The following is a 25,814-nucleotide window of genomic DNA, read 5'->3' on the forward strand; positions in this document are numbered from 1 at the left end:
TGCTGAGGGGGCTGTAGTCCTTGACCCCCGACCTCCTGAAGTCCACAATCATCTCCTTTGTTTTGCTGACGTTCAGGGAGAGGCTGTTTTCCTGGCACCATCCCGCCAGGACCTTGACCTCTTCCAGGTAGGCCCTCTCGTCGTTGGCAGAGATCAGGCCCACCACCACTGTGTCGTCAGCAAATTTGATGATTGTATTGCTACTCCGCTGAGCTACACAGTCGTGTGTGTACAGGGAGTAGAGGAGGGGACTCAGAACACAGCCCTGGGGGGCCCCTATGTTGAGGGTGATGGATGAGGAGGTGCAGTTGCCTGCTCTCACCACCTGGGGTCTGCCAGTCAGGAAGTCCAAGACCCACTGGCAGAGATCATAGTTCAAGCCCAGGTCCCTGAGCTTGGCTATGAGTATGGAGGGGACTATGGTATTGAATGCCGAGCTGTAGTCGATGAATAGCATTCTCACATAGTTCCCCTGCCTCTTGTCCAGGTGTGATGCTGCTGTGTGCAGCACATGGGCTATGGCGTCCTCCGTGGACCTGTTGGGGCGGTATGCAAATTGCAGGGGGTCCATGTTGATGGGGAGGGAGGAGCAGATGTAGCCCTTTACTAGCTTCTCAAAGCACTTCATGGCTATGGAGGTGAGAGCTACAGGGCGGTAGTCGTTGAGGCAAGCAGGCTTGGATTTTTTGGGTACAGGGATAATAGTGGACTTCTTCAGGCAGGTGGGGATGACAGCCTGTTCTAAGGACAGGTTAAATATGTCAGTGAATACTGGGGCCAGTTGGTCGGCACAGACTTTTAGGACGCGGCCGTGGATGCCGTCCGGACCTGCTGCCTTCCTGATATTCACTTTTTTAAAGGTCCGCCTCACCTCATGCTCTGTTACCCTGAACACTGCGCCTCCATCAGCAGCCGACCCCCCCCCCCCCCCCCCATTGCCGTGGCTTGTGAGCTGGTGTTGTTATTACCAGCATCAAACCTCGCATAGAAGGTATTGAGGTAATTTGCTAAGGAGATGTCACTGTTCAGTTTGAGGGAGGCGCCTTTGTAGTCTGTCATCGTTTTGAGCCCCTGCCACATAGCTCTAGAGTCAGCTTGTTCAAACTGGAGTTCAATTTTATCCCTGTAGCGCCGTTTGGCCTCTGACACTGTCCTCCTTACGTTGTATCGCGCCACCTTGTGGTCATTCATGTTGCCTGCCACTAGGCCGTCGTTGTATGCTTTGGTGCGCTCTCTCAGAGCTTCATGGACGGATTTGTCTACCCAGGGTTTTTGATTTGGGTAAACTCTCATTTTGGTAGTGGGGATTGTTTCTTCCACCATAGTACAAACATAGTCCAGCACTGTTTCCGTGTAGACATTAATGTTATCTGTGTCGCGGAACACATTCCAGTCTGTGCAGTCAAACGCAGACCGGAGCGTCTCCTCTGACGTCAAATCCCATTTCTGCACCTCTCGCGAGACTACAGGAGTACTTTTGATTCTCTGTTTGTACATTGGTGAAAGAAAGATTGACGCGTGATCTGATTTACCAAAGCCACTATCAGAATGAGCCTTGTAGCCACATTTAAATTGCGTGTAACAGTGATCTAGGATGTTACCGCCTCTGGTGTTGCAAGTCACATGCTGATAGAAGTCAGGTAATACCTTTCTCAGATTGGCGCTATTGAAATCACCCAGCACCAAAATGGCGGCGTTAACGTTCGCCGCTTGTATCTTATTTACCTCGTCGTGGAGTCTGGAGAGCGCAACGTTGTTACTGGCTTGCGGTGGAATATACACTCCTACAAGGATGATCGCCGTTAACTCCCTCGGGAGGAAGAAAGGACGACACTTGATGGTTATATATTCCAGGTCTGGGCAGCAGTGGTTGGATAATTCCTTCACGTTAGTTGGATCGCTCCAATTTTTGTTAAACATGAAGGCAATACCTCCTCCACGTTGTTTACCGGACTCTGCTGTCCGATCCATGCGGTGGATAAAGAAGTGTTCGGCTGGTTGTGTTTATCATTGTTCATTGAAATGCATGATGTTTGAATCTGAGTCATTTGGCCATTTGTCAACATTGTGGTCTGACTCCGCCCACTGCTTAAGAATATTTCTGGGTGTGTCTGCAGACCAAGGGGACTCGTTATAATATTAAGGATACCTGACAGACTACTGCCTTTTACTTTTAACATCTGGCTTCACTCCTCCTCTGATTCCCAGAGACAGACCAGGAAGTGAGTCTCACTGTTCAGTTATTTCCTGTCCAACAGGCTGGCCAGTAATTGGCCAGCTGGCCTCTCTGTTAGTCAGTCTCTCTGTCTCTTTAATCAGTCAATCTGTCTGTCTGCTTGTCTGTATGTCTGTTAATCAGTCTGTCTGTGTGGTTGTCAGTCTGTCTGCTTGTCGGTCTGTCTGTTGATCAGTCAGTCTGCCTGACTGCTCTCTCTTTGATGTAAGTAAACGTATCTCCAACACTAACAGTGTCTTTTCACCCTGATGATGAACCTGTGTTTTTTAATGGTTTCTTTGACATTAGGGTTATGGACCTTATTCAGCACATAGTGGATAATGTTCCTTTTCAATTCACTTTAATTGTAAAGTAAAAACAACACTGCCACTGAGACCAGCCCCTAAAATAACATTAGCATGTTCTTGGTATCTAGGGACATCTATGGATCTCATGGAATGTATTCCCAGTGTCAGAAATATTGTGTCTGTTACTAGGCTTGAGTAAATTGTGATGAAACAAAGGAGAATATAAATTATGATTTTTCTTTGCATCTTTGACGGTGAATAACACAATGCAAAAAATTACCAGCACCTTCTTGAGATCACGTGTACAAAAAATCTAAGCAAATGAATAAAGGGAAGATGATTAAACAAGGTTTTGTAGATACAGTACTGAATTCTGCCATCCGGACACATGCAATTTGAAATATTATTATAGAATACCAGGCCTATAAATTACCTTATTATAGCCAACTCGCACATCTATGGATCGGGCCAAATCTTCTCTTTCAATTGGCAGAGTTCCAGGCGGGCACTGAAGAACCGTGAATGAAATCTACTGTATGTACAGTTCCATTCTAATAATGGATATGGCTCCGCCATTTTGAATCCGTTTGCAACATTGATTGTTGCTAAATGTTCACAGAAGGTAGACACACTAACTGCGCTATCTATGCCAATAACGTTCAGTTTTGTGTTGGAGAATCCCGAGAAATAAAAGAAATTCATACACAAGTCATTTGCTTGCAGGAAGCTAGAATTAGCTGGGTACTGTTTTGCTAATTCAAAATGGCGGATAATCGCTAAATTATTAACATATTCCGTAAACTAAAATCTCACTAATAACACTTTCACATCCACCCGATGTGAAAATCAGCATAAAATGTATACCTAGGTAAATGGAATATTGCTCCACTTCTACAAGGGCTATTTGCATATTCTTGGTATCTAGGTACATCTATGGACCTCAGGGAATGTATTCACAGTGTCAGAAATATTGTGTCTATTACTAGGCTTGCTTAAATTGTGATGAAACAAAGGAGAATATGAATTATGATTTTTCTTTGCATCTTTGACAGTGAATAACACCATGATAATAATGACCAAACAAAATCTAAGGAAATTAATAAAGGGAAGATGATAAAACCGAAGGTTCTGTAGATACAGTACTGAATTCTCCAATCCGGACCAATGCAATTTGAAATATTATTATAGAATATAGAATAGATGCTTATACATTACCTTATTATAGCCAATTCGCACATTTATATATATACATATATTATCTTTCAAATGCCAGAGTTCAATTTGGATTTAGTATCACCAGGCGTGCATAAGAACAGATAATGATATCTACTGTAATGTACTGTACTTTTTTATTTTCACCACAGTGCAACCATTTTGAAACTAATTTCAGATCTAATTGTTGCTACATGCTAACAATAGGGAGGAGAAACTAACTGCGTTTCAATATTTGTCAAAAACGTTACCTTTTGTGGCTTATTATCCCGAATAATAACAGTTATTGATATTATTCATTCAGAACGCTGAACTTTGAACCCCCACTGAACCTGCCAGGAAGTGAAGTTCGAAAAAATTCCAACGCTGATCGGCAGCTATAGAGGCCCTCCACAAAATAGCCGCAAAAAAACTACAATTCCCATGGTTCAAATTTTCAAAATGGTCGCCGTAAATGGTAGACTTCAGTAAATCGAAAACGTAATACGATCTAATGGCACTTTTAACCTATTGCTAAACTAACGTATTGATGATAATATACATTCTACATGCTTTTGTGACATGTTAGTGATGTTAATACTTGAAAATGTTTGATTTTAAAATCGCAAATTTTTTGCATCACTCACAAAATATGGATATATGATCATAATGTCATTTAAGGGTCGGTTAACCTATTGGTAAACAAACATATTGCTGAAAATATACACTGACTGCTGTTGTGACATGGTTAGGGTATTTACTCTTAGATACATTTGGGGGGAAAAACGCTACTTAATGTCATACTGGAATGTCTGGAGAGATGGATTTATGACATGATGTCATTTACGGTCCACCGATGGACCGCTCGGGTAGAAGAGGTAAGATGGAAATTAAATAGGTAGATTTCTACATTGATTGCTGCACTTGATGGTGGTGAAAGGTATTTTACACTGGAGGTGTCTGAGAACACTGGAGGCGTCTGTGAGCACTGGCGGTGTCTGTGAACACTGGAGGTGTCTGTGAACACTGGAGGCGTCTGTGAACACTGGAGGCGTCTGTCAGTCGGTCAGAGCTGCATGAACCATGGCATCAACAGAGAGAGTTTCCTGTCAGTCAGAGCCACACAGACCAACAGAGAGGGTTTCCTGTCAGTCAGAACCACATGGACCAACAGAGAGAGTTTTGTTGTCAGTCAGAACCACACAGACTAACTGAGACTAACTGAAATGTAGCTAGAAAGTTCAAATTAATTGAACTTTGAATCCCCCATCTTTCAAACCTGCGACCAATGGCATTACAAGAGGTTGTAGTATGCTACATATGACATGTAGTGAACGACCACATCAAACAAGAGGTGGAAGCGGGAAAATACTGAGGCATGGTATTTGACACTGTCAATCACTCCATTCTGATTGACAAGCTAAAAGAAATTGGTTTTGATAGTCTATCAGTAAGCTGGATGCAATCCTACCTGGAGGGGAGAGAACAGATGGTGGAGGTAAACGGTACCCTATCCCCCCCCCCCCCTCCCAGTGAGCTGTGGTGTTCCACAAGGAAGCATACTAGGACCGCTACTGTTCCTAATTTATGCAAATGACATGTCGTCAGCTTGTGACTGCAACTTGTTCCTGTTCGCGGACGACTCAGCCCTGCTGGTCTCTGACAGGGACAAGTTGCAGGTTGAAAAAACCCTCAGCTCTGAACTAGGCAGAATCTGCACCTGGCTCGCTGATAACAAACTATCATTACACCTGGGTAAAACAGAGTCCATTCTCTTCGGATCAAATAACAAACTCAGCAAGACCGACGGCTTCTCAGTTACAGTGGGTGACAATATTGTCACAAGGAAAGATGAAATTACATACCTGGGTTCCATCCTAGAGGCTAATCTTTCCTGTGACAAAATGGCATCCAATGTAATAAAAAAAGTCAACCAACAAACTCGATTCTTGTACCGGATCTCCTCTCTGGTAAACAAGAATACCCTGAAGACTCTGGCAGGAGCACTCATTCAAAGGTACTACGACTATGCTTGCACTAAAAACCAAATTACAAACATCTCAAAACAAACTAGTCAGACTACTGCTTGACCTGACTCCTAGAACCCACCTCACCCCTGCCCACTTTGACAACCTAGGATGGCTTAGAGTAGACGACAGAGTACAGAAACTTGCAATGGGCCTGGTCTACAAGATACACTACACGACCAAGTACATGTCAAAATACTTCCCAAAGGTCAGTGAATACCACGATCACAACACCAGAGGGAGCTCCACAAATCATGTTAAACCCAGATTCGGCTCAAACAAGGGACTAAACACGTTTCGCAATTATGCCACATCAATGTGGAACGCCCTACCTAAAGCTGTAAAGGAATGTGAATCACTACCCACTTTCAAAACCACTCTCAAAGAACACCTACGGGAGACTGCAATTCGAAACTGGCCCCTACAAATGTCCTAACCCAGTTGTACAGTAAATGACCACGTATGGCTTTGTCAGTATTCCAATGTACAGTGTTCCTACCCACCCCCCCCCCCCTCCAATGTACAGCCCCCCCCCCCCCCCCCCGCCCCCCCACCCACCCAACCCCACCCCACCTACCCAACCTCCTCCAATGTACAGTTTCTACGTCAAATATATATACACTCTTTTTCTGGACACTTTTTGTATCACAAACAGTACTGTATTTGCAAATCTGGTATGTCATAAATGTATAGATGTAGCAGTACTGTCTATCGGTATGTCGTGTGCGTCATATATGTTATGATTAATTGAAAATGGGGGACCCTGATGTAAACAAGACAAAAGTCTTTCTCTGGTCTGCATCCCCTTAACAATTGTATGTATTGAGCTGTACGGTACTGTACCCATTCTGCAATCTGTTAATAAACTTTTCAATCAATCAATCAAAGGTTCCCACTTTATAACCCTGGTGATACGCTAGCTCTCACTGCCTATCTATCTACACATTGGGTTGTACCATTTGGGGCCATTTAACTATTTCCTCCTGCACCCACACCCCTTACCCTAAACCGGGTTCTTATCCTACACAAGTATCTTGTGTTTTATTATAAACCTTTAATTTTGTTCTTTACAAAACGATGAGCCAAGTGTCTTTACTGCTGAAATGTGAATAATGGCTTTGTTGATGGTACGTTGATTGTAGCAACCCTGGGAGAGTGATGGATGGACTCCTTTACTGGTGTTTCATGAATGTTTATTTCAATTCACAACGTAAGAGCTGAAGTGAAATGACAGAGAAAGACAAAGAAAAGATACTCAGATATATATACATTATATACATTAGTGCCACATTCACATTGTTCCATAAGCTAACATAACACTTGACACAAATGGCTTCCAATAACAGTGACATAGCCAATACATTAAATGAATACAAATATAAAGTAAACAGCCCATATCAATAAGTAGGACAAATAGACATCCCAGTACCTTGTCCTCTCTCTCTCCAACAGGGGCTTAACCATAACCCACATGAAGTCTTCTTTTCCAGATCTACAATCAAACAAAAACTCTTAAAATGCTGGTACTCTGGACCTTATTAAATGTGTAGACAAGCTAGGAATTTGCAATGACCAAGTTAGCTAGAAAACAACGTATTTTCACAGTAGTAGGAATAACTTTAAGTTGTCAAAACACAAACAAAAGTGAATTCAAAACAACATTAAAACCATAGAAAGTGCACAGCAGTTACCTTGTAGACCATTTCCATATAACAAAAGAATACAGAAGATATTCACGGAGAACTCTATTTCCTTGTAACGTTCATTTGGACCGTAAAGCTGAGCTCATGCTCACGGTATCTGCTTCCGGTTAGCTACTTCCGGTTTGGCGGTGCTTCAAAATAAAGGTTCCCTATCACACACAAACTGAATGACGCTACCTGGAGGGTCGTTTACACTCCCACCAATCAGGAGTGGTTTATATTACACTGTAAATCCGACTGATTCCATAATAAGGAATAACCTAGTTGGCCTGTAACCCCAGGTAGGGAGGCTTAGGGGGTGCTACCACTTGCCCAAAGTGGACCCCCAGACCAGTGGATGGAAGGAGTCATCTTACTTCTCCATTCTAGTTCATTACGGACTAGCCACTGCCGCTAATTCTATATGATCTCTGATTATTCGAGAGGTTAGTGAGTTAGATTTATTCTTGTGGACGCGTCTCTGAATGCGTGCGATAGCTCGAGTAGCGAGTGACCAAGAAGAAAACGTAGACAAGTGATCAACTAATAGTGCTTTGCTCCTTGGTCATTGTGCTAAGTGCAAAGCACTTCTGACTTCCCTCATGTATCCCAAGACTACTTTCGAATCAGTCCAGAAGAACTCCTCAGCACCAGGAGAGCCAAATTCCTCTTTGAGCAGAACCGGTGCCACAAACCCGAGGGGGTCGTACAGGGAGGCTACTGTTGACAGGATGCCGCGGCGTGTAGGAGGCTGTTCTTTAAGGTTGACGTTGAGACAGAAGTTGTCAGACTCTGTGTCCCATTGAATCCCGAGAGCTCTTTCAAGTGGCAGCTCATCAAAGGTGAGGCGCATGCACTTTACGTTGGTTGCTCGTTCAGAGAGCAGGATACTCTCGAGGACATCTCTGTTGTTTGACACAAACGTATGTAGACGGAGGCCACCTGTGGCACAGAGTTTGCGTGCTTCTTTGGCTAACTGAATTGCACTCGTGTTTTCAACACTTGTGACCCCGTCGTCCACGTAAAAGTCTCATGACGAATCGTGATCTGTGCGGGTAGGTGTGTGCCTTCTCCTTAGCTAAGTGCTTTAGTTCGTAGTTGGCACACCCTGGCGAGGAGGCCGCACCGAACAGATGCACCTTCATGCGGAACTCCCTGGGCGGTGAGTTCAGGTCTCCTTGCTTCCACCAGAGAAAGCGCAAGTAGTCTCGATCAGCTTCCTGAACGTGAAATTTTTCAACGTCGCACATCAGAGCAACTGGGTGCTGGCGAAAGCGGATGAGCACTCCACTCAAGTTGTTCAACATGTCGGGCCCAGAAAGGAGGTGGTCATTGAGGCTTGTTCCTTTGTAACTTGCTGAGCAGTCAAACACAATGTGAAGTTTGTCGGGTTTCTTTGCGTGAACGACGCCGTGATGGGGAATGTACCACCTTTCGCCTTCTCTCCCACCATCTTCGACTGGTTCTGCGCCCCCCTTTCCAATAACCTCTTCCATGAACTTGACGTATTTCTTCTTGTACCCTTCGTCGCGCTGCAGTTTCCTTTTAAGGTGAATCAGGGCTGAGTTCTTATTGTTGGGGAGTCTGTTTTTGAAGGGCAGGGGCATTTCGTAATGGCCTTGTTTGGGTTTCCGTATTCCTTCATCCATCCCTTTCAGAAACGTGATGTCATCTTGAGACACTGGTTTTCCGTCTTCACTGCCGTCCTTAAAGTCTGACTCTAGAATGCGGATAACATCGGCCGGTGTGGCCGGGGGTAGCTCTTTAACTGTGGTTCTGTGGCACATGCGACTGGTGCTCAACGAATCCTGGCTTTGAGCTGAGGGCCCCACGATACTCCACCCTAGATCTGTCCGTACAGCGTATGGTTCCTCATCTGCTCCGAGGATGACTTGCCTTGGAGCCATGGCTCTCGAGCAATTATAACCTATGAGAAGACCCACTTCGCAGTCTTTTAGTGTTTGAATTTCGTCTGCTATTCCTGCTAGATGACTCCATTTCTTAGCCGTCTTACAAGTGGGGATGTGTGCACGGTTTACGGGTATGCAGTCCTTAGTGTAGGCCACTGGAAGATCGACTTGAGTGGCAGAGCTATATCCTCTTACACGAAGGCCGCAGACTCTCTCACTTGTGAGAATTGTGTCCTTTCCGCTCATGGTTGTCAGCTTCAGTTTAACTGGATGCTTGTCTGCATTAAGACCGTCACTCACCTCTTGGTCGATAAATGTAGTATCGCTTTGAGTGTCGAGAAGAGCGTAGACAAGTCTCTCCATAGTTGGGTTACTTTTGGAGGAAACCCATACTGGTAGAATCATTGAAGTGCTGGATGAGCCTCCAACTGCTACACTGAGGGATCTTGCCTCAGGGTCTTGATCTGATTCTGTATCAGGTGCAGGCCTTTCTTCTCTTTGATAGTTGTTATCATGGAGGGCTGTAGGATGTTTTCTCTTGCAGGTGTCACAGGAGTGACGATGGCGACAGTCTTTCGCATTGTGTCCTGGCTTTAGACATCCATAGCATAGTCTCTTCTCCTTTATGAAGTTGCGTCGCTCATCCAGTGACATCTCTGTGAATCTTTCACATGCATGGAGCTGGTGTCCGTCATCTTCACACTGAATGCATGGAGCCATAGTCCTAAACTTCCGGTTCTCATTGTCAGTGTCTGCTTGAGTGGCAAGAACGCTGGCGTGGTTTCGCTTAGAGTCTCTGACATTTCCTTTATCGGCACTAGTGGCTGATGAGTGTAGAGCTTGGAAAGACGTGATTGGATTGCAGGCAATCTCCGCTTCAGTTGACAAGAATTTTGTGAAGTCCTCGAAAGTTGGAAATTCTTGACGTTCATTCAAGCGTTTTGTGACTTGACGGTTCCACTGAGCGGCTGCCCAGTCTGGCAGTTTGTAAATAAGCTTTCGGTTCTCCTCACAGTCGTTGAGTATGTCAAGACCCTTGACATGAGGAATGGCATCCCGACAGGCATTGAGAAAATCAGAGAAACTCCTGAGTCCCTCTGCATCCTTAGGCTGAATCCTCGGCCAGTTGGATAGCTTCTCTCTGAATGATCTCTGAATGGCAAATGGCTGGCCAAAGCGATGATTCAGCTTATCCCAGGCGTCTTTGTAGGCTTCCTTGTCGTTACGATAGAACGTGCCATCTAGAGCCTGGCGTGCTGGGCCACCAACATACTTCTTCAAGTAGTAGAGTTTTTCAGCTGGGGTTATTGCTCTTTGGTCGATGAGTGAGGTAAACGTTGTCTTCCATTCGATGAACTGTATAGGATCACCATTGAAAACGAATGGCTCTGGTGCAGGAAGCCTACTCAAGGCTATGCTGTCATGGAAGACCTGTGCGAGAGCAGTGATGTCAGAATGAGAGGTTGGTGCAGCATGAGATGGAAAGAGTGTGGCAGCAGGTGCGTTCCTCATCTCTGCATTGCTTTCATTGATGTGTTCGGCAGCTTCATGTCTGATCTGATCGTCGTAGACCTTTAGTTTGGCTTGGGCTGCGAACACTTCCTTCTTGGCCTGCAGTCGCTCCAACTCACGCCGTTGTACCTCCAGAGCCTTTCGTTGTTGTTCCTCTAGTTCGCGTATAACTTCCCTTTGTTTTTCCTCTACTTGCATCATCTGATAGGTGGCTTCCTTTTCGGCTAGTTCAGCCGCTGCCTCCACACGCTTCGTTGTTATTATAGACGAGCCTTGTACAGACCTGCTGCTCTGAGTTAATGCAGAGACGTCAGAGGCAGCTCCATAGACCGACCTTGCGTAGTCATGGCGACGCAGTTCATGAAGTCGGCTCCTTTCCCGTTGGACATTGAAATCGTCTTCTGTACCTATGGTTCTATCATGAGCGATGTTGACTAATTCCCTGGTTACTGTCTCGCACGTATCCACTCGTCGTCTTATGTCATTGGGGGGCGCGGTGAGACCTCTGATTTCGACATACATCATACAAACGTCCGTCTTAGACATATTTAGTTTGTCGATGAGAGTCCAGAGCTCCTCCTCTGACATGTATGTCTTCATCTCGTGTCTTGCCTTGCAAATGTCGCGCTTCCATTTTTCATACAGGTACAGCAGTCTTTTCTCCCTTTTGCATGCTTCTTCCTCTTGGTGCGCACGCATCCTTTCTGTTGGGCGCGGTGTACGGTGGGAGCGTCGGAGACCTTCAGTTAGGTCATCCTCTTCCTCAGGGATATCAGTGGGACCTTTTTCCTCTTCACTAGCTTCCTTCTGTGGGTTTTCAGACTCTTCCAACCCTAGGCCTACCTCTGTATGGTGCTCTTCTCCTAAGCCTTTGACCTCATCTGGGGAGCTAGTTTCCTTATATAACCCTCCTTTCCCTTCTAAGGATGCCATGATGAGCTAATTATTGCACCTTTCAACGTTAGAATAAAGTGAATGTGGTTGCGCCTTCATACAGAGCAGCATAGACATGGACGGAGAAATAGCACAGCATACACTTTGAATGGTAAATTAGGGCCAATAACCAGCATTGAATGTGTTATCTAGGGCATTTACATCAGTGTTCATGCCAAAGCAATGACTAGAATACACACAATAACAAAGGAAGCTCTACATGAAGTGTGCATTTTTAAAACAAAAAGGGTAATTAATTATCAGGTCTATAGTAAGGTAATGAAACGGTTCCTTCTCTTAACAACTCAAGTGAGGGTGAAGTTCAGTGCAGGGTCCGGGAGACGAATATCCGATGTTCCACTTCACCATAGAGTAAGCTCTTACTGTAGCAACCCTGGGAGAGTGATGGATGGACTCCTTTACTGGTGTTTCATGAATGTTTATTTCAATTCACAACGTAAGAGCTGAAGTGAAATGACAGAGAAAGACAAAGAAAAGATACTCAGATATATATACATTATATACATTAGTGCCACATTCACATTGTTCCATAAGCTAACATAACACTTGACACAAATGGCTTCCAATAACAGTGACATAGCCAATACATTAAATGAATACAAATTAGGGATGTCCGATATTATCGGCCAACAGATATTATCGGCCGATATCGGCAGTAAAATGTGATATCGGAAAATATCGGTATCGGTTTAAAAAAAGAAAAAAACAATAACAATATTTGTTATATATATAACCAGTGAAATGATTAGTTACCTGAAATTATTCCGTTTTTTGGGGTGGGAAACCCTGCATATATCGGTATCGGTTGATATCGGTTGATATCGGTATCGGAAATTAAGAGTTGGACAATATCGGAATATCGGTATCGGTAAAAAAGCCAATATCGAGCATCCCTAATACAAATATAAAGTAAACAGCCCATATCAATAAGTAGGACAAATAGACATCCCAGTACCTTGTCCTCTCTCTCTCCAACAGGGGCTTAACCATAACCCACATGAAGTCTTCTTTTCCAGATCTACAATCAAACAAAAACTCTTAAAATGCTGGTACTCTGGACCTTATTAAATGTGTAGACAAGCTAGGAATTTGCAATGACCAAGTTAGCTAGAAAACAACGTATTTTCACAGTAGTAGGAATAACTTTAAGTTGTCAAAAGTGAATTCAAAACAACATTAAAACCATAGAAAGTGCACAGCAGTTACCTTGTAGACCATTTCCATATAACAAAAGAATACAGAAGATATTCACGGAGAACTCTATTTCCTTGTAACGTTCATTTGGACCGTAAAGCTGAGCTCATGCTCACGGTATCTGCTTCCGGTTAGCTACTTCCGGTTTGGCGGTGCTTCAAAATAAAGGTTCCCTATCACACACAAACTGAATGACGCTACCTGGAGGGTCGTTTACATTGATCGTGACCTGGCCCAGAACGCAGAGGACTGTTAATCCTCTGGGTTGAGTCAGGACAGTGCTGGTCCCAGGTCAGTTTCCAGGTCAGTTTCATAATGAGATTTTATGACATAACACACATAGCAGACTGGATTAGAGAGCGAGAGAGAGCAAGAGAGAGAGTTACAACACAATCCCTCTTGTGTTTTTTTAATTATTACAGTAATAACCTTGTACATCAATTGATGATTGATCATAACTATGTGATGCTCGCCGACACTGTAAATGAGGGTTGTCCCTCAGTGTACATTTTGAGTCAAAATAAAGATTGAATGAATGTAGATTGGGTATAGCCTGCCTACCAGCCCTAAGTATAGCAGCATGGAGGACCATAACACTCTCCAGCTATCAGAGGGGTTCAGCTGTCATCCTTTCATCCCATCTGTTGGACCTCACAGAGAGACACACACCTCATTAAGGACCCCATCAGTCTGGTCACAGTCTGCTGCTGCATCCACTCACTGCATACATAAAAAAAAGAAATTGTCCTTTATTTAAACAGTTTGTCTCAGTGAGATGGAGATATCTTTTTTCAAGAGAGATCTGTATACAATAAACGTATACAAAACAAACGCATTGGACAAACAAGTACAGTTCAGATGTAGTAGTCGGACAACAGACAAAGAAGTAGATCCAAGGGAACAATTACAATCAACCTCTAAAAGTGAAATACTTCCTTCAAAATGTTCTAACAGAATGAAATGTTCTAATTTCAAGTTTTTTTGCAGTTCATTCCATTTGTATGGAGCATAGTATTTAAAGCAGTTCAATTGTGATACTGTCAGGATGTGGAATGTGGGGTAGGACCCAAATGCAGGCTGGTTGAGGCAGTGGAAGTGTCCATGGGTGTTTACTGGTGAAGGAAATGGGATACCAAAAAACAGCTACTGGCTGACGAACCCAAGAACTAGCAAACTGGGAAACACTAGGAAGACACTTGACTGAAGACACTAGACAAACAGAATACAGCTGACGCTGAACAGAAAACAGGGACTGAAATACACAGGACAAATTACAAACAAGTCACACCTGGGATGAGTACATACACGAGACACCTGGGAGGGGAAACGGACTACATGATCTAAATACAATACAACAATGGCTCAAGAATACAATGAACTACAAGAGACTAGACAGAGTACACAATAAAAAAAAAAATTATCCACTTTTTCTCCCATTTTTCTATATTTTTTTCTCCCATCCCAATTTCGTATCATCCAATTCAACCCTCCCCTGTCACGAACGCTGTTTCTTGCCTCCTACAAGCCGGCTGCAATGTGGACTAAGTCATACATAGCACAAGTCCCCTCCGGTACTTGAGGTAACAGCAGTCGCATCTTTTCACCTGCGCAGCTCGATCTCTCAGTGGCGAGGAGTAACGCGTGGGAGGCTCACGCTGCCCCCGACACTTCCTGATTCTACTGCGCAGGCGCACCAACCGACCTGTAGGAGTCGCTGTCCACAACGCCCGATCCCCACCCATCAGTTTCCCACCCCCTAATACGGCCAATGTGTATTAGTATGAACGACCAGCTAAACTGAAAGCAATGTGGAGCGCTGGGCTCGAACAGGCGAGCCCAGCGTCTCCCCGCATTCGTGGCGAGCGCCTTGCCCACTACGCCACGTAGCAGCCCACAGAGTACACAATACATATGAACTGAACCCGTACAAGAGAACAAGATAAACAACAAACAGAGAAACTAACTCTAAATGTAGTTTCTCACCCTGGGAGCGAGGCTCATTAAAACATTCTAAATCAAATCAAATCAAATTTATTTGTAAGGCCCGACAACACACGTTAATGTCCCCATGGGCCGTACACGTCTTCTTTAAACAAGTCAAGAAGAAACATCACAATAAGTCAAGAACAAAACAAGAACACCATAAGGTCCAAAAAAATTAAAATAAATGCAAATTAAATAAATGCAACACTCCCAGACATACCCCACGCGAAGGTAAGGGAAAAACTCACTAAAACCTAGCAATAGGAAAAAATGCACCACAGGCAATGTGGAGGAGAGAAACCTTAGAAGGGCCATTCAAGGGGGGATCTCCCTTCTTAGATGTCGGTGATAGTAGTGTTGCAGTGAAAACAGTTGGTAGGCTAGGCATGCACTCAGGTGTGTAGTGAAACACAGATGAGTGCATGCGATAGCAACTGAACATTTTGAAAAATTAAAGATAGAGCTGATAGCGGATCTATTTCTAGGAGAGTTGCTGAATTATTCTCCCTTACTAGTTGTTGCCAGTTCCATTCCACAGTCAGGACAGCTGAAACTCGCCCAATTTTCCACCGCTGACTAAAAACACACCTCTTCCATCAATATACATTTTTATATTTTTTTTAAATAACCTTCTCACTGTCTTTTACTATTACGTAAAACAAGAAGAAGGTCCCTATACTACTACCTACTATGCTAACATTTCTATACTACTATGCACTCAAAGTGTAACACTCAAGTTCAACATTGTTTGATGAACAATGCCACTTACCCTTAGCCGCCAGAGGTGTACCCCTCCTGCTGACTTGTTGTACAAATTGTAAGTCGCTTTGAATAAAATGTCAGCTAAATGTAAATGTTGTGCATCTTGGTTTAAAGACAGAGTTGTGACAGATATTTAGTTTCTCTTTTATTTGTTTCTCTCCCAGAAGCTGAGGATCAAGTGGAAGCAGCTGATTGGTTTACCTTTAGGAGGTCAGGGGGTCGGAGGTCATGGCGGGTCGACCCCTCCTCTTCCTGTTCCTCTTCCTGACGCTAGGCCACACCCAGTTCCTGTCTGGCCAGCGTCTCAAACCCCGCCTCCAGAGAGACAGACGGAACATCCGACCAAACATCATCCTTATCATGACTGATGACCAGGATGTAGAGCTAGGTACATATACACACACATACGCATGCACACACAAATACCAGAGGGCAGGGTTAAAATGATGACTGGACTAAATTGTTAGAGTCCTGGCAGAATTACATTCTTCTACATAAAAAAGACTAAACTTCCCAGGAATATGAGCATATTATATTCATACTTTGCATCAGCTTGTTTGTCATATGAAAGCTATCTATAGCAGCATATAGTACAGTGGTTAGAACTGTTGCCTCACAGCAAGAAGGTCCTGGGTTCAAACCCCAGCAGTGGTTAGAACTGTTGCCTCCCAACAAGAAGGTCCTGGGTTCAAACCCCAGCAGTGGTTAGAACTGTTGCCTCCCAACAAGAAGGTCTTGGGTTCAAACCCCAGCAGTGGTTAGAACTGTTGCCTCACAGCAAGAAGGTCCTGGGTTCAAATCCCAGCAGTGGTTAGAACTGTTGCCTCACAGCAAGAAGGTACTGGGTTCAAATCTCAGCAGTGGTTAGAACTGTTGCCTCACAGCAAGAAGGTCCTGGGTTCAAATCCCAGCAGTGGTTAGAACTGCTGCCTCACAGCAAGAAGGTCCTGGGTTCAAATCCCAGCAGTGGTTAGAACTGCTGCCTCACAGCAAGAAGGGCCCACTGCTTCAACCTGTTCTAACATCTACTGTAGGCCAGCACTGTTCCTTATTTACTGTATGTGAGACGCCGCTCTGAGAGCATGATTAAAGTGGAGACGTTAGTTCCAGTATTTGAATAGATGCATGGCAGCCTCTGCTGATCCTATTAAAAACACAGACTGGACACAACCGTGGTTTGTCTTCTAAACTCAACCTTGTATTTAATTTTATGTCGGTCTGGACATGTTGGACTTCAGAGTTGTGTCTATAACATTATTTTTATGTTTCTCTCTCTCTCTCTTTATCCCTGTTTCTCTTTCTCTCTCCCCCTCTGTCTCACTCTTTCTCTCCCCCTGTCTCTCTCCTCTCTCTCTTTCTCCCCATCTCTCTCTCTTTCGCTCCCATTGTCTCTCTCTCGCTCTCTTTTTCTCTCTCCCCCTCTGTCTCTTTTTCTCTCTCTCCAGGGTCAATGCAGGCCATGAATAAGACTCGTCGTATCATGGAAGAGGGCGGGACTTACTTCTCCAATGCCTTTGTGACCACGCCAATGTGCTGTCCATCACGGTCAAGCATGCTCACTGGGAAGTATGTGACTGTTTCTTTCACTTGATTTCAGAGCTTCTGTCTGCTGCCTTTCAACATAGTCCACAAATTATCACGTTTGTTCTCTCTCTCTCTCTCTCTCTCTCTCTCTCTCTCTCTCTCTCTCTCTCTCTCTCTCTCTATCTAGGTATGTTCATAACCATAACACCTACACCAACAATGAGAACTGTTCATCGTTGTCATGGCAACGCCAACATGAACCCAGGACCTTTGGAGTCTACCTCAATAACACTGGATACAGGACAGGTAACACACACACACACACACACACACACACACACACTCATACACACACACACACACACACACACGGTATATAAAACTGAATATGTTCAGACAGTTGTGGCCTTTAGACTGCAAGATGTATTGATTATCTTGACTGACCAATCAGTCTCTCTCTCTCTGTCTCTGTCTTTCTCCCTCTGCCCCCCATCTCTCTCTCTCTCTCTCTCTCTCTCTCTCTCTCTCTCTCTCTCTCTCTATCTCTCTCTATCTCTCTCTCTCTCTCTCTCTCTAGCGTTCTTTGGGAAGTATCTGAATGAATATAATGGCACCTATGTTCCTGCTGGCTGGAGAGAGTGGGTTGGTTTAGTGAAGAACAGTCGCTTCTATAACTACACTCTGTGTCGCAATGGAGTTAGAGAGAAACATGGAGCTGAGTACCCACAGGTATATACTGTATACACACACACACACACACGCATATATATATAATATATATGCAAACACACACACACATATTTATATGTTATTACAAAAGGTGTTCCACAAAGGCGGCTGGGTGGCGCAGCGGAGATTGCGCTCGTCACCAATGCGAGAGACTCCGGGTGTCAGCATTGCCTCTGGCTTGGGCCAGCCGTCATACTAACTCGTTTGGCTGAGATAGCGGGAGGGAAGTCGATGGGGTGGTAATCTGGCGTTGTGGACAGCGACTCCTATAGGTCAGGTCAGGGCGCCTGCACAGCAAAAAACAGGAAGTGGTGAAGGCAGCGTGACCTCCCACGCGTTACACTTCACCAATGAGAGTCTGTGCTGTCAGGTGAAAAGAGAGCCGCTGGCTGTCTCTGCATGTGTCGGAGGAAGCATGTGGTAGACCTCAGGGCTCCCTTGACCGACCAGTAGGGGGCACATGCGCACAATGACCAGGTAGGGGAGGGGGGAATTGGCATAATGACTCAATTGGGATGGGAGGAAAAGCACAGAAAATCAGGCAAAAATAAAAATAAAAAAGGTGTTCCACAAGGATCGATCCTAGGCCCAGTTTTATTTACTATTTATATTAATGATATTATTTTGTCCTTGAAGGGCTGTCAAGCCTATTTATATGCAGATGACACAATTCTGTACAAATAGCTACTGACAATCTACTACATTCATTTAATACTCTGCAAGATGAGCTTATAGGCCTTAAGCTTGTACTAAATGCAAGCAAAACCAAATTCATGGTGTTCTCTCGGGCCAGAAATATTGATCACAACAGTTTGCTTATATCGACAAAAAATGTGTCTGACATAGAAAGGGTAACTGAATATAAATATCTTGGAATCTGGCTCGATGATACATTCTTGTTTAAATATCATATAGACAACCTTGCCAGTAAATTGGTTTCCTGTACAGGAATAGATCTAGTTTCCCAATGATGTGTAGAAAGAGGGTTATTGAAGCAGTCTTTCTATCTGTCTATGGAGATGTGATTTATAGAAATGCTGCCCCTTCAACTCTTAAACCACTAGATTCTGCTTATCATTCTGCTCTTAGATGCATCACTGGTGACAGATAGAATAGAATAGAATAGAATAGAATAGAAATACTTTTATTATCCCGTGGGAAATTTGACACTGCAAATCGCTCAACATTTAAACATTTAGACAGAACAGGTCACGAATAAGAATAATAAAACAAATCAAATCAAGTTGCCTAAGATAAGAGTAGAGTAAATAGAATAAAAATGGAATAAAATATACAGTAAATAAATACAGTAAAAAATATACTGAGGTCTACAGTAGGTGTAATATTGCACAGTGCCGTTTCAAACTAAGTCCAGGAAGATGGTAACTGCCACTCTGTGCTCAGTGATGCAGTGAGGCACAGTGATGCATTGTATAGTCTGATGGCTGTTGGAATGAAGGACTTCCTGTGCCATTCAGTGCTGCATTTAGGTAGTGTGAGCCTGGCACTGAACCTGCTCCTCCTCTCAGCCAAGTCTGTGGGTGGGAGGGGTTTTCCCTGATGGCCTGGAGCTTAACAAGGCTCCTCCTCTCTGCCACCCTCGCTAGGGAGTCCAGCTCCACCCCAACCACGCTACTGGCCTTCCTGACCAGCTTATCCAGCCTGTTTGTGTCCCCTGCTCTCAGTTCGCTGCCCCAGCAGGTCACAGCGTACAAGAAGGCGACCGCCGACTCATAGAACATCCTCAACATCCTTGTACAGACATTGAAGGATCTCAGCCTTCTGAGGAAGTAGAGTCGGCTCTGGCCCTTCTGTATGGCTATGATACACAGTTTACACACCCATGCATTTTATATGAGAAAGTGGGTTGGTCTTCATATACAGACCCAACTTGGAAAATCAGCCTTTCATTATAGTGCCCCTACTGTATGGAACTACATTGATTCTGGATGTTCAGGTGGTTTGTTGGTTGGGGGGGTGTGTGGCATTATGGGTGGTCTGGGATAAGCACTGGGACCTTTGGGACGCTGTGTGGGTTCCTTCATGTGGGGGCGGGGGGGGGGGGTCGGTGGGTTGGGGGAGTTCAGTGGTGGGAACTGGCCGGCTCCCTCGGTTCGCTGGCGTTTTGGGATTCCTTGCGTGGGGGTACTTATTTTATGCCTATTCTTATGTCTGCACGTTCTACATTGCCCTACTTTTATTGTCTTTTATACCTATTCTTATGTCTGCACTTTATGCATTGTTTTTATTCTGTCAACTGTATGCTCATTTTATGCCTATGTTCATTTTATGCTATTTGCTGTGGGGCACTTTGGGCTGTGGTCCATGTGTGAAAGGTGCTATATAGATAGTTATTATTATTTATTATTATTATATTGTCAAATCTTTTTAAAATATATATAATGCACATAGAAATGTTTGTAAGTCTCGACGACATTGAAAATGAGGGTAACCTCAATTTTCCTTTTCGAGAATAAATAAAGGTTGAATGAATATATAAATAATATATATATATATACACACAACACATTTTGATTCATAGCAGGTGCATAGTAAGTACATAGTAGGTACATAGTAGGTACTAGGGGTGTGCAGAGATGTCATTATCTGTATCTGTTCAACTGTGTATTCTGTATTTGGATTCGGAAATGGGTGTGGTTTATATTATATATATAAAAAAAACACTACAAGATGGGAACAGATCAAATTAACATTAGATTAAAGGAAGTCACGTTAAATCCGACAAATGTGTTTTCTAACCTAATATTAATTGGAAATTCAATTGTTGTGCCTTGAAAGCATTACATGGATTTATTATTGACATATAATAATTAATTATTAATATATATGTATACCTCCTCATACTGTACTTACCATCTGTACTTGTGCTCTCACTCTCTTTATTCTTATTTTTGAACTGTCTGAAGTTGACATTAACTAGGGGACATTGAACAATCAGAAACTGAATTTTTTTTACAGTATTACATAACCGTAATAGTATACATAACTTCTTTTGCCTGTTTTATTATAATACATTTTTTAATCGTTTTAGCTGAGCTGCCTGTAGATTATTATGAGCCAAAAAAAAAGAAGAAGCTTTTAGTGCTATTTAGCACCCTTGTTGTTAAGAGTGTATAACAGCAGGCATTTGTACACACCCCACCTTCCCTCCTCTGCTCTGTGTTCTTTTTAAGCAGCCTTTAAATAGACCAGGGGTTCCCAATAGGCGGATGTGGCCCGTGACTCGTGAGGCATTTTAATTTTGACTGGCAAAGTTGTTTCCAGCAGTAGGCTATAATTGCACAAATTTGATGCTCTTTCATATAACAAAAAAACTAAAATGGTTATTGAATGTTACATTTGGACTTGCATTTCATGCAACTGAAAGGAATTTCATGCAACTGAAATGACAAGCTGTTCAAAATAAACTCTGTTCTTCTCACGTAGCCTATGTCTGCATTTTGAATGAGGGAGGGGTGAGGGGGTCGGGGTTGGCAAGCCAAGTCATTTGAATCCTAGAAAGTGGACCGGGCAGAAAATGAATTGGGAACCCCTGCTGTAGACTAATAGGCTGCCTGTAACTGAGGGGTACAATTCCCTGACTGTATTGTTAGATATGGTATTTAATACCACTACCTCTTGTACTTTAACTTCTGGCCATCCAGTACATGATATAAATATGATGAACACTTTCCCACCTGATGAAACGAAGTCCACACAAATGTACAAATCGAATATTTAATATAGCAAAAGGTATATACAACGTTCACTTGTTTACACTTATGATTTTAAATATGCACTTGTATGGCAAATGAGTATTCGTAGGTAAATCAACATTGAATGTCCAATCTCTGGTTCCGCAGGGAGTAAGTATACAACCTGGATATTTAGGAACTATAGCGATGGTACTTAAATGATTATAGCTGGATACACTAAGGGGGGGGGGGGGGGGGTCCCGCTGGTTGTAAGACAGTAGGAGGGGGGGGTTAGAGAAGCCGCTGGCGGTATCCCATCTGGCCGACGATTTCTTGGGAGAATTCAAAGTCTTGAACACGGTGCCCACAGAACCTCGGTCCGCAGACGAATACAGCTGGACCCTCTGGTGGACGGTAGCTGCCGGTCCACAACGGAGAGACGTGAGGCGACCTCACTGGTGTAGAGCGCCGTCTCACCTGGAGTCCTCTCCGGGGGGTAGTTCCAACACTCTGCAGTGTTGGCTGTTATCCATGGAATAATCAAAGCACCCAAAGCATAATCCAAGCCGTGGAAGGCTCGCCGTCGTCCGGGTAGAGTAATCCAATATACAGGTCCAGTCGCCCTGGCCCGGAGCTCCTCGGATGCAAGCACCACTAGGGGTCTGCCCAGCCTGGTTAAGCGTCCAGATAACGTCAGGAACGATGGGGGGTACTGATAACTTTATAACTCTAACCGAACGATGCACCATACATAAATAGACTATTATTAGCTTAATAGAATACGTCCAACTCGACGGTATAGTGCCAAACTATGACTATTCAACTATTAATCTACACGATATCTCAATGCCTATTCTGAGGCCAAGTAGGCCTTACTACACCACACGTGCGTCGTGGGTGAGGCTTCGCGTCTGTCACTCTGTTGGAGGGTAAAGAACTGGACTAAAAGGAAAGTTCTACTTTACTTGCGCCATATATATATGCGCTATGAACAAATAGTACCATTCGTATTTCGCCAGACGTATTCCTACGCGGAACCGGGGCTTGCCACGACATGTTGGGCGGCACGATTGAACTTGAACCTAGGGGTATGGCAACCTGGCGCCAGGTTCTCGTCCAATGGTAGAATGAAACTATTATGGGCTGTTTAGTAGACTAAAGGGATATTCAGTGCATATTGTACAAGGAATATACAGGGGATATCAAACGATATACAAACACTATTTAAATATATATATATAAATAAATATATATATTCGGTTTAATCTGATCCTTCACAACACTGCCCATAAGATTTTGTTGTTCTCTGACAATAAAGTTTAATCTAATCTAATATTTGTGTGATGTTCTGAAAACAAAATCAGCTTTATAGAGCAGAAAAGGTTTAAACATTATATTTATGAGCGTCGGAAACTAATCTTTAAAAAATGCTCACGTCTCGTCTACAAATTAAAATTGGCCCATGTTCAAGATTTTGTTTCTAAAGTCTATCTTCTAACGAATTAGTCATACATAACAATAATAAATAACCTAAATATGAGATTTGTGGGCTGTTTTCCATACATGAGGAAGGATGAGCGGATACAGCCCTGGTTCCAATAACGTAGTTTTCCATGTCTGATCATTAAACTGACATGATCATCATGTCCGCCTCAAAAGATACTTAGTCATTCGTTTTTTTTCTTGATTTTGAGTAGTGGGAAGTATTTTTTTAAATATTTGGAATGGTGTGTGTCTGGAGAACAAAAGCATTGCGACGCACGTTTTTATTCTGTATCTCCGTCAGTAACTATATTTGTAATACCAGGACAACCCATGACAACTTTTGAACAGATAAATGATATCTAATTATCTATAAATATAAATACAGTATATTTATATTTCTGGAACTGGCGTAATTGAAGGCTGCTCTTCACATAACATAGGAGAGGAGAGGTGCTGTGCATCTCGGGTTGGTTCTGAAATAGGTCTCCAAAGGAGTAACTTATACAAGCACGCAATAAATATAATTAATTTCACATGCATAACTCATGATGATGATTTAAGACGAGCTTAAGACAAGATTTTTCTAGGCTTTTGAAAATGTAGAGGAGACCTTGCCACCACTCATTTGAAAGAACTTAACAAATATGATTACTAATTTCCATTGGTCCAAATTAAGAAACAGGGCAGTCCTACCGGTAGTTTTGACAGCAGTCCTAGGTCTTTTTTGCTGTGTCAATGTAGCTCATAACATATATATATATATTAAATTTTTTATCCCAAATAATATTATTAATATCTGTGGAATACAAATATTTGTGTCCATCTCATTATCTGTGCTTTCCAGAATTCATCTGGATTCGGGCTCATCTCTAGTAGGTATATAGCAGGTACATAGTAGGTATAGTACATAGCACATAGCAGGTACATAGTAGGTACAGACTGTAGCAGGTACATAGTACATAGCAGGTACATAGTAGGTACAGACTGTAGCAGGTACATAGTACATAGCAGGTACATAGTAGGTACATGGCACACAATGACCCCCCCCCCCCCCCCCCCCCCCCCCCCCCAAATCTGGTGACTCCCTTCAGGGTCTTGACCTCCAGGTTGAGAAGCAGCGATTGATTCAGAAACTAAGGCATTTCAGCCTTTCAGCCTTTTATCAGCACCTCACCTCCCTGACAGAAATGACTCATTTTTATAGACCATGAAAGTGCTCCTTACCATGAATGTTAATGTCCTTACTAACAGTTATTTGAATGCATGGACAGCAGAATGGTACAAACGATTAAAACGGATGCATTTCAAAAGCTTCTAGAGGCTGTGTCTGATGAAGGCTGTGTTGAAACACGTCTTTTATCGCTTACACTATCCTGCTGCCCGCGCATTAAAATATCTATTATTAACTATTATTTCATCATTGTACTTATCAAGACCATGCACCATATATAGACGCTGTTTGAAAAAGATTTGACCGTAATTACCATATTTATAGATGACCATCGGCATCAACAGCCACACAGGAGTGACCTTTATAGTGAGGGGGCCAACATGGGGCAGATCTTTATAGTGAGGCGGCCAACATGGGGCAGATCTTTATAGTGAGGGGGCCAACATGGGGCAGACCTTTATAGTGAGGGGGCCAACATGGGGCAGCTCTTTATAGTGAGGCGGCCAACATGGGGCAGATCTTTATAGTGAGGGGGCCAACATGGGGCAGCTCTTTATAGTGAGGGGGCCAACATGGGGCAGATCTTTATAGTGAGGGGGCCAACATGGGGCAGCTCTTTATAGTGAGGGGGCCAACATGGGGCAGATCTTTATAGTGAGGGGGCCAACATGGGGCAGATCTTTATAGTGAGGGGGCCAACATGGGGCAGACCTTTATAGTGAGGGGGCCAACATGGGGCAGATCTTTATAGTGAGGGGGCCAACATGGGGCAGATCTTTATAGTGAGGGGGCCAACATGGGGCAGATCTTTATAGTGAGGGGGCCAACATGGGGCAGATCTTTATAGTGAGGGGGCCAACATGGGGCAGATCTTTATAGTGAGGGGGCCAACATGGGGCAGATCTTTATAGTGAGGGGGCCAACATGGGGCAGATCTTTATAGTGAGGGGGCCAACATGGGGCAGATCTTTATAGTGAGGCGGCCAACATGGGGCAGATCTTTATAGTGAGGGGGCCAACATGGGGCAGACCTTTATAGTGAGGGGGCCAACATGGGGCAGCTCTTTATAGTGAGGCGGCCAACATGGGGCAGATCTTTATAGTGAGGGGGCCAACATGGGGCAGCTCTTTATAGTGAGGGGGCCAACATGGGGCAGATCTTTATAGTGAGGGGGCCAACATGGGGCAGCTCTTTATAGTGAGGGGGCCAACATGGGGCAGATCTTTATAGTGAGGGGGCCAACATGGGGCAGATCTTTATAGTGAGGGGGCCAACATGGGGCAGACCTTTATAGTGAGGGGGCCAACATGGGGCAGATCTTTCCATATAGGCTTCACTTCTATAAAAATGTCCTCTGTGTGTTCAGTAGAAAGCTATCCAGCTGCAAGCTAGCCTAGCTTAGCACAAATGGAATGGAAGCAGAATACAGACCACTCTGAGAGGTGTTTTTGGCCAACAGCTGGGCTAGCCA

General features: G+C 43.8%; 1 protein-coding gene across 7 annotated transcripts in view; it reads left to right on the forward strand.

Moving 5' to 3' along the window:
* LOC311244466 (extracellular sulfatase Sulf-2-like) overlaps positions 1 to 25,814 on the forward strand; it is a gene marked incomplete at its 3' end in the record, with an annotated part of 225,486 nt that overhangs the window by 132,437 nt on the left and 67,235 nt on the right. For 6 of the 7 annotated variants that reach the window (XM_084333992.1, XM_084333996.1, XM_084333997.1 and 3 more), the window contains 4 exons: positions 15,903 to 16,126; positions 17,184 to 17,304; positions 17,450 to 17,568; positions 17,840 to 17,991. In XM_084333992.1, the coding sequence (XP_084190118.1) occupies positions 15,967 to 16,126; positions 17,184 to 17,304; positions 17,450 to 17,568; positions 17,840 to 17,991 (552 nt within the window). In that variant the 5' untranslated portion in view covers positions 15,903 to 15,966. The remainder of the gene's footprint in view (positions 1 to 15,902; positions 16,127 to 17,183; positions 17,305 to 17,449; positions 17,569 to 17,839; positions 17,992 to 25,814) is intronic. The other variant, XM_084333994.1, reaches the window with a different exon arrangement.

This window comes from Notolepis coatsorum (genome assembly GCF_963971535.1).
Source record: "Notolepis coatsorum genome assembly, chromosome: 17".
Classification (NCBI taxonomy): Eukaryota; Metazoa; Chordata; class Actinopteri; order Aulopiformes; family Paralepididae; genus Notolepis; species Notolepis coatsorum.